We start from the raw sequence: 17,073 nt of genomic DNA on the forward strand, positions 1-17,073 counted from the left end.
CATTGGCATATATATTGTTATGGATGATTTTCCTTGTCTGTGGAACCTCTTCCACCTCTGCTTTATAAATAATGAATTTCAATTGTCTAGGCTTTACAGCAATTGTGAGGGTTTTCCCTAGGGAATAAAAATCAATCTGTAGGTGCATTTTTGGTCATGTTGGATATGTTGCCATGGTCCAAGCACAATTAGTCGTAAATTTTGCATCACTCTTGCATGCTGCATGGCTGTAATGAAGTCCACCTATTGATTGCTGTGTGAAGTGTAGCTCATCAGAATGCATGAATAGGTCACAAGCTCAGTCCATATCTCAATTTTCAGCCCACTGGTCATTTGGGTTTGTTGACCTTGGATGACTGGTTATCCAAATCAAAAATTTACCAGTCTGAAGTTGGAGTTTTTTGATGATGGAAAATCAATCTAAAACAGCAGATTAATTTCCGCAAATCTGGTTGAACTTGTAATTTGGAAAAAATATCAGTGCCAGGCCAAATTTTCTGGACAGTTGCTGCTAACATCACAGAATGATGTCCTGTCACACCTTGTGGTTGCTATTTAAAGATATTTTTTCATACAATTCTGGCATGTTTTGATATTTTAAAAGTAAATAATCCAATTATAAATTTTCATGTTCATTTGCATGATCTATTGAAAATATGACAAATGATCCAATTTTTGAAATTCTACATTTGTGTGTCATAATTCAGTAAAGGGTTCATGAATTTATCTTGAGGTTAACATTTTGCTAGTTAGTGTTTAACTGTATATAATTTCTGATATGATGCATCCTAACAATTCTAGGCTGTATTGTAGTGTAGTATTTCCCCTTTTGCACATTTTCACCTAATTATGCAATGTATTTTTTCTATTAATATGTTGTTGTGTGAACAGTTTTTATGTAGTAAGTTAATATTTTTTTATTTTCCCAATGAAAATAATTGCAGTAATGAAAATATTGCATTGTAATTTGTGCTTAACAATTGTATTGAAAAAAAAAAAAAGAGAATGATCAATATGAGGTATTTGATATTTAAAATGTACTGAGTTAACATCATCATATTTTGTTGTTTAATATTTTACTAGTTGCCAGTAATAAAAAAAGCTTAGAAATGATTTAATATATATTGTTTCCTTGCATAATGCAATGACATGACATAATGCAATGCACAATTCTAGAGATCTCCATCTTATTTTGCAAAAAAAAAAAAAGAAAAAAAATAACTTAATATATTTTTTAGATTTTAATTAGTTATTATAGCAAAATTCTAAAGAAAAATATTCATATAATAAAATGTGCACATTTAATTTTGAAATTTGTTACAAGAAGACACGATTCTCATGGAACACAAAGTTGTGAAAAACATGCAGGGAACTTAACAGAGAAGTTGCTGTTTCAGGCTCTAAGACTAGTGAATGTGCCACTGGGAACATTATAGGCAGTAACACTGGGTTGTACATAGGCGGCCTTCCCAGAGAATTCCAGATAAAGAGACCTGAGAGAGACTGGAGAGCCAGGGTATGGTGGAAGATAGTATTGATAGATGTGTGGGGAGATTACACAGCATGGTGGAGTAGCCATACCTTTCAATCCCCTTATGTCTGCAGAATAAACTTTTAAAAATAAACCTTTTAGACATGAAAATTTGTTTATAATTCATAGCCAGAGTGGGTAGTCAGGGGTGAAGAATCTCCACTCCTTTCATCTTTGTTTACTACCCACATTTTGGGTCTCCAAGAGTACAACAAAATATTTTTTAAAAATCTATGGATATTTAACTAAGAGGTATGGCTGCTCACAATTGGGATTTAGAAAGGTTGTACATATTAAAGGCCTTGGCATGTGGATGACCCAGTCTCAGCATATCAGGATTCTTGCGGGTGTCATGCAGTCTCCCATGCAGTCTGGGTTCTTTAGCATGTACAGCCAGAAGCAACAAGCACTTCGTAGACTACATTATCAGCCCTTGCAATTGTAGGTTATGGCTATGCTGTATGTGCACAAGGCCATGTAATTGGTAGAAACACCGGGGTCTATATAGGAGGACTGCCGAAATCATTCCAGATATTGCGTGTTGAAACCCAGTGGAGGGCAGAGGTAGAAGTTTCAGTACTCTATGCTGTTCCATTGTCATAGAAACTGTTGTTATGGAATCCTACATTGAAAACTTTTTTTCTTTTGAAATATTTCGGGCACCCTAGGATTTTTTTTTTCAATTTGACCTTTGCATCTGTGTTATTCTGGAATTATTATATCAATTTTTCATATTACCTCTTTTTACTCTTTTTTTAAAAATGATATTTTGGGTGCATGCCCATTTTAATGTCATTCATGGTACCTTGAATCTGTCCATCCCTGTGCATGAGGGCTTTTTTTATATAAATTGGTTAAGAAATTTGTAGGCATCTTGATATCATAAAGCTAAATTTCTTGAGGAAACACTATTATCCTAATCAAGAACAAAGAATTTGACATTTGTATAAAAATCATTAAAATGATTTTAGGATACAACTTTAAAGATGGTATTTTAAGAAAAACATTATTGTAACATCTTGTAAAGAAATCCCCTCATGGTTCTGCCTAGATCTAGAACTAATTTACTTTGTAATGAAAAAAAGGCCTTGACTTTGTTTGACTTTGTTATCGTTATACAGTCACAGGAGACACAATAGCTCAGAATCCTGTTAAGATGCCTACAAGATTCCTTAACTGACACAATAAAAGGGAAACCTGATTCTGTATGTCTACCTCTGCTTTCCATGTTAAGGGTAGTTCTTCATCATACCAGTCCTGCATAAGATTCTTTTAAAACTCTGATGATTGGCAATGATGAGGTTTAATGCATGATCTCATGTTATCAAACTTTCTAAGGGGCAGATGTTTATCAGAGATCTATCTTCAGTTATTTACATTTTTTTGTTACATTTCTATTTGTTTTGAATGATTTAGATGGAATTATATGGACATTTTTTTTACATAGTATACCCTCTTAGTTTACCCAATATTTTGAAAATATTAATCTGCCTCTGCTCTCTGCATTCTGGCATTGCATGGTTTATCCTACTTCATATTTTTATATTCAAACTATTTGTAAAAACCATATTAAAAACATAGTATATTTGCTAGTGTTGCATGGTTAACTAAAAGGAGTAAGATTGTGCTATATTGGCAATATTGTGTCTGTTCCCTCATTGTAGCTGAGTGTGTCGCTACCATTAATGTCTTATGTACCACTCCCTTGGTGCAATTATTATTACCACCAACATGGTAACGTATCCCACATACTATCACACACACAGTGAAACCTTACTGTCAGAAATGACACAATGTACAATTTTAGTATCTCACATACTGGTAAAACAAAGGGAGACTGTGTTGGTACACCAGAAATATTGTCACATCTGGCATACTGTCAAACTATTGGAGTTAACATTCTTAAAGGAACATGATATGTGACATCATGGAATTGACTGAAAATGAGAAAAAAGTGTAAATGAGAAAAAAGTATATGGTTTTTATTGTAAATTTTAATATATGTACTGTTATTTAATTTTTTTATTTTTTCCACTTACCTATCTATTGTCTTGCAGCAGTTTGACTGATAGGTAGATGACACTTCAAGCTTCAATACATTGATGAAACTTCGATCTTTGACACATATATATGACAATTCAATGTTTGACATGTAGATGACACTGATATTTGACACAGAAAGGACACTTCAATATTTGACACAGATGACACTTCAGTGTTTGTCACAAAGATGACACTTCAATCTATGACATACAGATGACACTTCAATCTTCCAGGTGATGCGTGACAGTTTCCAGGGCTGTGTGCGTGACATCAAGATCTTACACCAGGAGTACCCTGAGGAGATATGGCAGCCCGTAGACTGGGCAGATGCCACAGAGAATGTGGACGCTCTCCACAGCTGGGAGGGATGTCCCGTGGAATTGGAGGCACCTCCAGCCATACAGAAATCTGATACAACTCATTTTCTTGGGAGGGGTAAGGAGTTTTCCTTGTTCTTGTTATCTGTAGTTTCTTTACCAAAGAAAACAGAAAAAGGCACAATAGAATAGTCAATACCAAATACAAATCTGCTATTGTGCTCAGTTGCTAAAATTGCCCACTGCTGCCACCTTTAAGTTTATGCACTATATTGATTCTTTTTTTGGTATACTAAGTGTGCCATGCATGTTAAGATCCATTCTCTTCTTCCTCAGTTCAGTGGGATTTGTATGGACAAAATTTCCTAGTCAGTCATTTGTAATAATATTTTTTTCTCAATGTGAGAGTGTAAATTTTTTGTGCACTTTAAAGCAGTTCAAACTAAGTATTGTGTCAATTAACACACTATGTTACCAACATGTTGTTATATCTCCAGGTTATATTGCATTTCCAATGGATGCAAGCGCCAGTCTAGAAAGCACCATAAAAAGGGGCAATGATTTTGATATACGGTTTCAATTACGTACAGAGTTAAAAACCAGTCTACTATTCTTTGCCTATGGAGGACTGGAAACCTATTTTTATGTCCAAATGATCGATGGTTCTCTGTTTGCGGAGTTCAGCACACCTGTAGCAAGAGGGTATGTTCTTTATCCCCACCATTTGGTTAACTTGTGTGACGGTCAGTGGAAAGAAATATTCGTTCTGAAAAAAGGACAGAAACTGCTTATTCAGGTGGACAGGGGGAATGAACGCACCAGTGGGAATGACAAGATCACGGCGTATCTGAATTTGGTCTCTCCATTGTACATTGGTGGAATTCCTATGAATTCAGAGGCTGAGCAGTTTGTGAAGGATAACAACATTGCAATGGTCAAGGAAGGATTTGGTGGCTGTATGAAGAACTTTCGCATCAAAGGTTTCTTGAAGTTGGACGTTCTGACCAAATCAACTAGCATTCTCAATGTGAACATGGATGGCTGTCCCCCCTATGTCCCCAGCTTGGCTCCCTGTCAGGCCTCTTCCAGTGTGTTTGTGTATAACGGAACTGGGAACATCACTTACAATTCAGGACTGAATATTTTCACAGGTTGGTGCTACATTTGTATGTTATGGGAATAGAATATTGAAGAAAGAGAAAAATACAAAGCATTATAAGCATATATAGTGGTGGAGATCAATGGGTGAAATTTGAAAAGAATATTGTCCCAAAATTTTATAACATTGGATAGTTGCCATTTTTTAAGAACAGTGTGCCTTTTGTGTACATGTTCACATTTATTTTAATTTATTTTCCCTTATTTTTCTGGATTCTTATGCAAGATTTCTTATCTTTCAGACTACTTGTACCGTGTTTATGCTGTGAATGATGCAGGGAATACCTCCAGTAGCTGGACCATTGGAAAGACTAAGGAAGGGCGTAAGTGGTTCACAGTCTTATATCTAGCACAATTACAACACATTGTCACACCAAACACAATCAGAGTACCATCTTATGATCACAGATGCAAATATTCTTTTACTTATAGTCCCAGATGGGATATCTCTCTCTCTCTCTCTCTCTCTCTCTCTCTCTCTCTCTCTCTCTCTCTCTCTCTCTCTCACACACACACACACACACACACACACACACACACACACACACACACACACACACACACACACACACACACACACACACACACACACACACACACACACAGCATATTATGAGATTGTGATATTTGAACAGCAGAATCAAAATGACATTATTTCTCTCCTAGCTCCCAATGGTATGTCTCCCCCCTACAATGTGCGTGCCCACAGTGGGTTTGTCATAGGTGCCCAGTGGTCACACCCTACTGGTAACACTGGCCTGCTGACCAAGTACATGCTGCGAGGTTATGACTGGAGGAACCTCTCCATGGCACCAAGAGAGACAGAATTCCTGAATACTTCCATAACATATGGTATGTGTATTGGTATAATTTCTGTATGAAAGCAATGATTTTCTGATTTGTCATTTCTAAATTTGTCAGTTCTAAGCTGTTACATATGTTTTGCAGAATCATTTAATCTTCTTTTGCGTATGTCCTGTGTGTCATTCTATTTTTAGCAGTTGCTTTTTTTTTTCAAAAAGAAAGCAACTAATTAAATGAAGATTCATTATATATGAAAGCTGCATGTTTGTCATAGTCAAATCAGGTGCACAGTGAGTTAAAAACTCAGCTAGAAGAATTTTACTCGTAAAATTTATTATAGAAAATTCTATCACTACCATCCTGGTGACAAGAAATAATAGAGTGACCACTGATTCTTTTTAATTTGGTGATTTCCCTCCTCTGAGCCTCAAGTTTACACCTAAATTCATGTAGCTGACCTTTTTCTAGGTAACCTGACCACTGCAATCCCCTTCACTCCATACAAGCTGGTCCTGGTGGCGTGTACTGCTGGAGGATGTGCCGAGAGCGCAGGAGTCAATATTACCACACCAGAGGAAGGTAAAGATGGCATATAGTCGGCTGTTATTACATCACTGAAGATTTTGTCATCATACACAAACTGTGCTCTACCTAGTTTTTTGTTTGATTAAAGTTCTTATTACATAAGATGTATGTAATATCTGCTTTGTACTAGTTTATATCACATAGGCCTGTTCACACTGAGCTTATTGGCTTAGCTAACTACTGTGCACTAACTCCTTCTTGCTGAATGAAATCAGTTTTTACAGATTATCACGCCTCCACCTTGCATTAAGCAGAAAACAGAAAAACTGGTGATTAAACAAGTACAGAGGAAACAAGAGATGGTGTGTTAGTCAGTTGATCTGACTCCAGAGTCCTCATGGAGTTAGTTAGCAGTAGCTAGGTCGATAAATTCATTGTGAACAGGCCAGAACACATCTTATTAACCTGCGAGTATCAAGTACACTGACCTCTATACCTCTATGTGTATCTCTCTGTTCCAGCTCCCCTGGCTGTGTCAGCTACCACTGCCCTCTCTGCAGGCCCCACCTGGATCACTGTGGGCTGGTCCCCCCCTCTGAGCCCCAATGGGATCATCACAGGCTATATACTGCTGAAGGATGGACAAGAGGCTCACAGAGGGAATGGCCTCAAGTTTAATGTGACAGGACTGCAGGTGAGTACCCTGATTCCCTCATGTGAGCCTCAGTCGTGAACATTTAACTGTTTCAAATCAAAGGAAAAATATTTGATAAGATTGGCATAGATATGATCCAAAGATTGTGGCTGATAAATAAGAATTTTTTTGTATGGTTTAAACCAGTTGGGATTTTGTATCTGCTTGTCTGATGGAGGCCTTAAATGAGGTTGGTCATAAACTAATTTGTAAGCTTCATTAATGTTTCTTTTTTGTGTGCAAATAACAATCTTTGGACTTGTATATTCCAGGTGTACACTTCCTATGTGTTCCTGGTCCAGGCGTGTACTAGGGTGGGGTGCACTGATGGTCCAGAGTCAGTCCTGGTCACTGCACAACTGCCCCCTACAGCCACTGACCCTCCCACACTGACTGTACTAGGTAGGCTGTTCTCAGTCATAGGAACCATGAGTATTATATCAACTTGCTTTAATTATACCCTGTATGCATAATGTTATTTTTATCCCTTTTAAGTTTTTTCTCTGAGATTTTTTCTGAATTTCAAGTTAAATATCAAAGGATTTTTTCCAAGCTGTTTTCACTTATCTGGTATCATCTAAAATATTTATTTTTAAAATTTTTAATATATTTTTTCAAAAGTTTAATTTTTTTTTCATAATTCAAGTTTCAATGTAATTGCTATTTACTTAAAAAGCAACTTAAGTTCATGACTGATAAAATTCCAGGAACGAGAAGAATTCGGGTGGAGTGGAGAGAGCCATCCCAGTTGAATGGAGCAATGGAGAGATACGTACTGTTGGTGTCTGTGCAGGCAGATGAGACTGGTGTAGAGATGTATAACAGCACAGACCTGTACACCTATTACACACTGGAAGGGCTGGTGCCTGGGACCACCTACCATATCAGAGTCATTGTAAGTCAGGGATTAGAGAGATATCTGTGATTTCTTTGTGAATATCTGGGTTAAATATGGTTACAGATTATGTGTTAGAATTCAGAAGATGGAAGGGTAGTTCAACTGAAGTTATTTTGCCATTGTTTTAAGTACTAACTTTGATAATTTCCAACATCTCCATATTATTGTAATGACCTTTAAAAATTTGAAAAATTTCCAACATCTCCGTATTATTGTAATGACCTTTTAAAATTTGAAAATTAAAACATTTTAAATTTCTAGTTAAAAATATATATGTCATATATTTAGGTCATGTCAATGTTAACATATGTAAGACCAGTTACTCACATGTTCTCTCTGTGTTGTTCCAGGCATGTACAGGTGGAGGGTGCACCACCAGTCCCCCTAGCACTGCTAGGACAGAGGAGAGTGCACCAGAGGGTGTGCCTGACCCAGTGGTAGTCTCTCCCAGTCCTACAGAGCTCAGGATTACCTGGGGAGTGCCTCTCTATCCTAATGGTAATGTATTACTTGGTTATGACATAGAGGGCTACTATATCTGTCAGCTTTATTGATTTTGTATCTGTAACATTTGATACAATATGACTTCATGGTTTTGTCTTTTAGTCCTACAGAGTTTAGAATTTACATAAAAAGAATGGCAGTAATAGCAGATAGCTTCAAACTTTCCTGAATTTTATAGTCAGCGCTTAAAGCTAGCTCACCATTTTGACTAGTAATTTGTAACAAATTCATTAACTATTTTTCCATTTTAATCCAGGCATTGTGTTGCGATATGACCTTTACCACAATGGCCTCAAGGTGTCGCCACCTCCAACAAATCGCAGCTACTACGTCAGTAACCTCAGACCCTGGAGTCTGAACACATTCCGTGTGGCAGCCTGCACAGCCAAGGGGTGCGGCTCTAGCAATGAGATCTCAGCGCGTACACAGGAAGCACCACCAGAGGGCAGGGTGGTGCTGGATCTGAGGGTCGAAGGCGCAAGAACTGTGATGATCAAATGGACGGCACCTGCTCAACTGAATGGGAATGTCAGCTATACTGCTTACTTTGAAGGCTACTTTTATCAGGATCCAGGTTTGTTCTTTAAGCTATATTCAGGACTATGGGCAGTTTCACCTAAAAAATCTAAGCCTTTTCTTGTTGTCTGTAAAATTTTATCTTCAGTTTAGTGTGAATCCATATAGTGGTCAGTTGACTGAGACTGGTGGGTTACATCCCAGACTAGTACAATCTGTAGCTGCACTCAGTGGAATTGGAATGTGGAATTGCGTCATGGCAGGCTTGTAGAAAGTCACCGAAGCACCAAAGTCCCTCAGAGCTAAAGGGTAGTTGGGCAGGATCTAAGGCCACGTGTCTAGCTTGTCTCAGAAGGCTTTTTATACCAGGAAAGGGTGACCATACCTCTCATCAAGAATCTTCCATGTGCTGTGAAATGCAGATGGACTGTTTCTGTAGAAAAACCCTTCAGATGCTTTATGTGCTGGATATCCCACATATATCTCTTTAAGTTGAAGATCCTTTCTTCAGGGGTATAAGCATCTGGAAAGAGGTCTTCCATTCTAAATACTGCAGTGGATCTCCAGTAAAAACGCTGGGTTCTGGAATCAGTAATCGGTTGAGGTTCATGGAATCATTCAGAGCTTTAACTAAAGTGTTCATATCTTGTAGCGGCGAAGCAGTTGTAGCGGCGCTTGCATTCTGTGTAGTGTTAACGTGACTCCCATCATCGCTTGGCTCGGCCTGATCTAGACTCTCAGCTGTAGCCGAATCACCGGTAGAGCAATTGGCACTGGACAACTGTGCTCTTTCACATTTTCTTTCTTCTTAATATTCTGCCATCCTTTTTGTCACTTTCTGTTTTGTTGAGACCGTCTTACGCTTTCCTCTGTCTCATTGTCTGCACTGTCACTCTTGTGTATGTCCATGAACACTACCTACTTGTCCGTTGAATAACTACGGGAAGGGAAATAAGACCGTTGATCCCCACTGGAAGAGAGACTCCACCGGAGAGAATTTTTACTGTAGCTGCACTCAGTCAAGAAAGAAGTCTCCAATACTGATTGAGTTGTTTTATTTCAAATTCAAACATAAAACTGAAAGAAAATAAATTTACATTAGCGTTGAAATAGTTTACCTTTTCCTCTGACTATGTGAGCTAATATACTGTGTCGTTAGATTTCTCTGTCCTGTTCCAAGCACGAAAGTGAAGTGTGTAAAATGAAAAAGAAAGAAGGCCTTATATATGCTGTGAAATGAAAACTGTTCAGTGCAGGGTGTGGTACAGGCATGTGACGGTGCAGTTACGTAAGTTCAGTGGCTTGTAACTTTATAATTAGTAGAGAGAGAGAGAGAAAACAAAGAAGGGCAAAAGAGAAAGAAGGGAAAATGTGCTTCACATGAATAATAAGTAAACAAAGGACAAACTCAAATAAAAATGAAAAATAAAAATATTGCAGGCAGTTACAGAATTCAACTTCTCATTTCAGAAAACTGGAATTACAACCTGGTCACTGAGAACCGTGGTCTGTACACCAGTGGGGAGTCTGATACATGGGTAACTATTGACAGCCTAGTGCCATATTCCCAGTACAGGGTGACAGTCAGAGCTGCTAACACCAAGGGCTCCATTCTCAGTAATGAGATGGTGGCCAATATGCCACAGGGATGTAAGTAAATTGTCTCTAACATGATGGCATGTTGAATTGTCAGATCAAACATATGTCTAATCTCAAGTTGCTAGACAATATTATTTCCTGATTAAACTTTGCTGCTTTACAAAGCATTACAGCCTATTTTACGTGTGACTTTTGTCACAAAATTGACATTGTCTTCAACATTGTAAGTTTTAATAGATGGACTGACTTATTTGTTTTTCCATTACTTATGCTAGAATTTGTGCTTTACATTCTGAATTGCATTATCACTCTACAGGAAGATTTTGAAATACATTTGATCATGTTGACTAAATCCATGTTTTATGCAGCACCTGATGGAGTGGCGCCCCCTACACTCACATCACCAAGCTCCACGTCTATCAGAGCCACCTGGCGGCCAGTGGGAAGAGCTAATACAGATACACAACCAGTGTTTCAACTACAGTTTAGAGAGACCACAACTGGAGCATTAGTTCAAGAGTAAGGAAAACAGACCATTTTGCCTCCCACAGCAAACTGATTGTTATACATTTCAATTCACCAATTTTTATATTATTCACTCTATTTGCAGTTGTTGGCAGCTTTTTAATCTAGTAATATTATGCAGTTATTCATCCTTCTCGATAAATATATATTTTTTAAAGTGCCACTTTAACAAGAGTTTTCAGCATTGCCAGTCTTTGTTATGACATCATGAATTTCTTTCTTTTTTTCCAGCCTTTTTGCGCAGCCTACCACTGCCACTACCTATCTGAAGACTACTCTGACTCCATACACTCGCTATGAGTTCCGCCTGGTGGCCAGTAACACTGTGGGCTCCACACAGACAGAATGGGTCTCACTTTTTACCAGACAGGACAGTAAGTTTTATGATATCAGTGGGATGTTTTATATAATAACTGTTGTCAGAATCTTTATGAACAATACTGCATGGTCTTTATGAACAATACTGCATGGTCCTTTTCTGTAGCCTGAAAAAAATATATTAAGGGCCTGGATCACCTCATTTTTCAGTGTGTTATCTGTATCTCTAAACAATGACAAAAAAGATTAATAATAAAAGTTAATAAAATATTATATTAAAAAATGATATGCCGGATAAACATTAGAAAACAGTGCTCTGTTGCATGCCTTTACTGTCTTTATCTAGAACCTGGCGCTATAGACCCGCCAATGACAACCAATGTCAAGTCACGCTCCATTGATGTCACTTGGGAACACCCGCTGCAGAGGAATGGCATCATCACACAGTACAGAATATACCAGAATGACCAGTTCCGAGAATCTGTTCCTGGGAATGTTACCCAGATTGTGGCCACTGGTTTGATTCCATACACAGATTATGTGTACAAAGTGGAGGCCTGCACTGTGGCTGGGTGTACCATGAGTCCAGAGTCTCAGTCTGTCAGGACACTTATTGCAGGTACAGCCTTGAGATATTATAGTGTGTTGGTGTCACAGCTTTTTGTGAGAACTAAATTTGTGAATAGAACTGTTTCTGGCTTTAGTCTACAGATATTCTGGACATATGTACACTGTTTTAAGATTATTGGTAGGAGTTATTAGTTTGAGCATCAGATGTGATACATTTCTGTTTTTTTCAGTAAGACACTAATGGGCATTTAGGGAAATTTGAAAAAAAAAAAAACATGGCAAGCATTGAATCTGATTCTTTTCTCAGTCACAAGTTAACATCATAATTTACTTTCACTTTCTTTTCTAGCACCTGAGGGTGTCCCTGCACCCACCCTGATCTCTGAGACCCCCACCTCCGTCCTCATCTCCTGGGGTCCCCCTACCTTCCCTAATGGTGACCTGACAGGTTACACCATAGAGCGCCGCCTTAGGAACACCAGTGCCATCACACTGGTGGCCCTCATTGGCACTGCTAATCCCAGGAGATATGTTGACCAGGCTGCAGTGCTGACACCTTATACAGAGTATGAGTATCGCATATTAGCATCCACTGTTGTGGGTACTGGGTATGGACCATGGGCAGTGGTGACCACACGCTCTTCAAGTAAGAACTGTGGATTGAATGCTATAGGTCATTCAATTCTGAGAATAAGGATGTCTTTTTTTAAATATTGCTAAATCATGGAAATTTGAGGCCAAAGAAAAAAGGAAATGATGTTTGAAGGGAAACAGTTTTCAAAATGTTATGTAGGAACTGTTTTAGTGCTATTGGATTGTTTTAATTTCGGAGAATTTCAACAGCTGATTTTATAAACAACCCCAACTCACAACTTTGTTATAATTTCAGGACCTAGTCCTCTGAATCCTCCAGTAGTTGACATATTGGGTCCAACATCTGTACGTGTGAACTGGAAAGCACCTACAAATCCCAATGGAATCCTGGAATATTACATCATCAAGTTTCCCATTCCAAGAATAGAGCTGAGGAATACCAGTATATTGTCTCTGGAGGTGGATGACCTGTTGCCTTACACTGAGTATACTGTCACAGTGACTGCTTGTACAGGTAGGAACATTGCAGATTGAATATTGATCAGTTTTGATATTTTTGTGATATTGGCATATTTTTATATATTTGCCTATTATATAGGTATTTATATATTTGCTGCTTGTTTCTATTATTTCAAATTTTATCTACACGTGACATTAGATAAATTGGTGTTATTTTGTTGCTTTTTAAGGATGTTGTAAAAATATCATGTTTCATTAATTGCAGTCTTTTAATAAATGTTTTTCTAATGAAGAACTATACACTGAGGGAAGTGTTATGTTCAATTTACTAAAATCATGCATGGACTTTAATTGACCATTTACATGTGTAATAAATTTTTCAGATGGTGGCTGCAGTGAAAGTCAGCCTCGTGTTATCAGAACAGAAGCTACATACCCTGCAGGCCAACAGCCACCAGTGGCTCTACCTATTTCACAAACACTGATCTCAGTCACATGGCAGGCTCCACCCAATCCCAATGGACCTAACATAAGATATGAACTGGCCAGGTTAAAATTGAGGCAGCCTTTGGATGGTGAGTTTCATATTTTTAGTTGTTTTTTTTTTTATTTCAAAATTTTATACAATGCGGCTATGATTTTATTTTGTTTTGCATTGAATGTTTAATTAAGTGGATACTTTTGTTGAAATTTAAAGCATATTTCAAGGACAGCATAAACATAACCTTAAATGTTAAAATTGAACTTTATGGTCATGAGTTGAATTATATATTATTATAGAAATAATATTCAGTGGATATTTTATAAAAACTGAGAAACAATCTATGAACATGTTAATTTGAGGAGAAACTTTAACAACACTTGAAAAATTGAGGCTAGAAAATAAAATATTCATCGTTATACAGAAGTAAAGTATATTCATTAACATCTAATTTCACAGATCAAGCAATAGGTTTTAACGTCTGGAACAGTATCTACACGGGCAGCAATACCAACTTTGATGACCCCGGTCTGACAGTGTTCACCACCTATGTGTACAGGGTCACAGTGTACAATGACTTTGGTCCTATGATCAGTGACAATTCTGAGGAGGTGACAACTTCTGGGGGAGTCCCACAGGCACCTGCTAACCTCACTGCGGTCCCTGTCAGCCATGTCCAGGTTGGACTATCTTGGAACACACCAGGTAGGTAGTTATAGAGTGGGAGTTTTCAGGCCTGTTGTAAAGTCCCTTTTGTGTGTGAGTGTGTATTGAAGTCATTTTAGAAAGTTGCAAGATTTTGTGTGAATTTTCTTTGGAAAAGGGAAACCTTTCTGAGGATGTTATGGGTGAAGATGAAATTTGCCTACTTACAGCAGAGTTTTACATGATAGATAATGACCTTTCATTTCAGATGAGGTGACCCTCCAAGGCTTTGTAGACAGATATGAGGTCATCATCAGCAGCCCTGCTCTAAACACAACCAAGACTTATGACTCAGACACCCAGCAGACGGTGATAGACAGCCTCAGTCCCAACACAAGGTACCAGTTCTTGCTGAGGTTGTACATCAATGGAGGGGCAAGCATAGACAGCAGACCTGTGTATGCTACCACATTAGATGGAGGTGAGTGGATTGGGATTGAAAACACACGGGTGCAGGGTCTTGACCTAGTAAAAAGACCTTTGTAATATTTGATGGATTATCGGCATTACTTCATAGTTCTCATTTACAATTAATGCCATACAATGTACTCGTTTGAAATTTATTTGTCTGTCCATTGTCACTGTCTTTTCATTGGTTGAAAAGGTATACTTGGTATAAAAGGCAAATACGTAGATAAATATTGCCTTGTACCAAGTTAGTAAAATACTTAAGGCATTTTGGCTTATATTTAAAACATTGTGCAGAGATACCATATAATATAAACATATGAAAATACTTCAGCTCCAGAAGGGCTACCTCCTCCACAGCTCTATGTGGTCAGTGACACTGCATTGAGAGTGACCTGGACAGCTCCAGCCAAACCCAATGGTCAGATAACAGGATATTATATCTATATCAATGGACAGAGAGTGGACCCAGCAATGACCACTGCTGGATCTTATGTACTCCAGAATCTTCAGCCTTACACCATATATGATATAAAGGTATGTCTTCACTGTTTTAATCATGCTTTGTGGTTATAGTTGCTTATAAAATACAAAAAAGTGTTATAGATATGATTTTGGTGTCTTGGTGGTCTTTCATGGTATCTGTCATCATGAAAACACTTTATTAAAACTAATTCTGTTCCTTACAAAAAAAATCTCTGCTGGCTTGTTGGTTGGTAGGGAAATATGTTGCAAATAAGTTATAAAAAAACCTGTTTCGAAGTCTCTTTATGAAATATCGTTTGAGACTTAACAAGTACCACATACCACAGCCAGCTTGACTTTTTCCTGGCATAATGTATTTTTGCAGATTCAAGTATGCACAGTATTTGACTGTCTGATGAGTGACACAACTCAAGGGACAACAGCAGAGGCCATAGCCCAGAATGTGCTGCCACCTACACTTGATGTGATAGACTCCTACTCCATTGGCATCAACTGGACTGTACCAAGTCGCCCCAACGGGATCATTGTGCGCTATGAAATAATGAGGAAAGCCATGCTGCCATGTGATTTAATCCAGCAGTAAGTATGCTGAGATGTATTATTTGAATGGTACATTGATGATGATGCCAAAAAAGTCTAATTATCCTAGTGTTCTTTAGATTGAAGTAGTTCTTTAATGACAGACGACAAAAAAGATGACATTCTATTCATAGTAGATTGTTGAAAAGCTCAATTTTATGTAATGATATTTTAATAAAATGCATTGATGTTTGTTATTTTCCAAAGAAGACATACATGAAAAATATGTCAGTGGAGGTACATTTTGATTTCTACAGTTTTATTGTATGTATAATTTCATTAGTGTATTTGGTGACATAGAGACAAGCAAAACAAATATCAATATTTTCATTTCCAGACCAATGACCACAGCAGTTCCTAGCAGTGAGAAGTGTTCTTATATTGAGTGTGGAATACTGGAGGGAGTGTGTGGTAGTCAGTGTTTCTCTGGACCCAAGGTATGGCACAGCTGAATTTGAACATTTTGTGCAATCAGTGATTTTGATCTGGACCTTTTTTTCTATATCACCATTATTCAGTCTACATCTGTAATGTTTCTCACTTTCAGTACCAATAAACATCCTGTTTTCCTTTTACATTAGAAATCTGTTCAATATATGATGCATTAGCATTACTGAAATACATTTTGTACCTATTGCATCTTATGTCTGTTGTCAAGGTCATAGAATCTGATAAATATTATATAGACTTAAAACCTTGTTCTCCTGGATAGTTATGAAGAAAACTTGTACATGTACCAGAGTCTTGCAACTGCAGCACAATTACAACTGTTACAGTTACACAAAGATATTTACTTTATATCAGCTGCAAGAATTGTTAAGTACATCAGTGTGTTGTTTATATTTCAGACGTGTTGTGGTGGTGTCCTCCATGATAATCGCCTTGGTTACGAGTGCTGTGGCACAGACTACATTCCTGGAAGGCAAAGTGCAGATGACATCTGCTGTGCTGGGAAGTTCTATCCAAGACAGGACCATTTCCAATGCTGTGGAGGCAGATATGTAGAAGTCCGTCCTGACCAGATCTGCTGTCCAGACCCCACCGAGGACCGAGTGGACGTTGGTTTTGGTGACCAGTGCTGTGGCTCTATACCCTATGACTCCAGCGGGGCTCAGCTGTGTTGTACTGGTGAGAACCTTATAAGACTGTTCACAGTTTGTTTACAGTGCTTGAAACATATCTAAAAAGTGTGCACCTTTAAAAATTTAGCCTTCTGTTCTCTTCCACAAACACACCTTAGAAACCTTTTCCTCTGAAAGATGAAACCTATAAATTATGAAAAAATTAATCACTTAAATTTTCATAAGACAGATGGGTGGACAAATATGCCAAGTTAGACCCCTTATGGGAAAGGTGAAA

At 37.9% G+C, this 17,073-nt stretch overlaps 1 protein-coding gene across 4 annotated transcripts in view; it reads left to right on the plus strand.

Moving 5' to 3' along the window:
• Nucleotides 1-17,073, plus strand: part of LOC106180807 (usherin-like) — a 58,095-nt gene that overhangs the window by 25,938 nt on the left and 15,084 nt on the right. For all 4 annotated transcript variants that reach the window (XM_087003085.1, XM_087003087.1, XM_087003088.1 and 1 more), the window contains 24 exons: nt 1,398-1,516; nt 3,808-4,009; nt 4,389-5,042; nt 5,292-5,372; nt 5,716-5,901; nt 6,322-6,432; nt 6,900-7,072; nt 7,345-7,474; nt 7,780-7,967; nt 8,321-8,468; nt 8,731-9,048; nt 10,461-10,640; nt 10,958-11,108; nt 11,346-11,488; nt 11,779-12,051; nt 12,352-12,648; nt 12,892-13,110; nt 13,439-13,630; nt 13,996-14,241; nt 14,450-14,662; nt 14,984-15,186; nt 15,500-15,714; nt 16,052-16,151; nt 16,563-16,842. In XM_087003085.1, coding sequence (XP_086859211.1) covers nt 1,398-1,516; nt 3,808-4,009; nt 4,389-5,042; nt 5,292-5,372; nt 5,716-5,901; nt 6,322-6,432; nt 6,900-7,072; nt 7,345-7,474; nt 7,780-7,967; nt 8,321-8,468; nt 8,731-9,048; nt 10,461-10,640; nt 10,958-11,108; nt 11,346-11,488; nt 11,779-12,051; nt 12,352-12,648; nt 12,892-13,110; nt 13,439-13,630; nt 13,996-14,241; nt 14,450-14,662; nt 14,984-15,186; nt 15,500-15,714; nt 16,052-16,151; nt 16,563-16,842 — 5,022 coding nt within the window. The remainder of the gene's footprint in view (nt 1-1,397; nt 1,517-3,807; nt 4,010-4,388; nt 5,043-5,291; nt 5,373-5,715; nt 5,902-6,321; nt 6,433-6,899; nt 7,073-7,344; nt 7,475-7,779; nt 7,968-8,320; nt 8,469-8,730; nt 9,049-10,460; nt 10,641-10,957; nt 11,109-11,345; nt 11,489-11,778; nt 12,052-12,351; nt 12,649-12,891; nt 13,111-13,438; nt 13,631-13,995; nt 14,242-14,449; nt 14,663-14,983; nt 15,187-15,499; nt 15,715-16,051; nt 16,152-16,562; nt 16,843-17,073) is intronic.

This window comes from Lingula anatina, chromosome 2, assembly GCF_051362555.1.
Source record: "Lingula anatina isolate TDL-2025a chromosome 2, LinAna3.0, whole genome shotgun sequence".
In the NCBI taxonomy this organism is placed as follows: Eukaryota; Metazoa; Brachiopoda; class Lingulata; order Lingulida; family Lingulidae; genus Lingula; species Lingula anatina.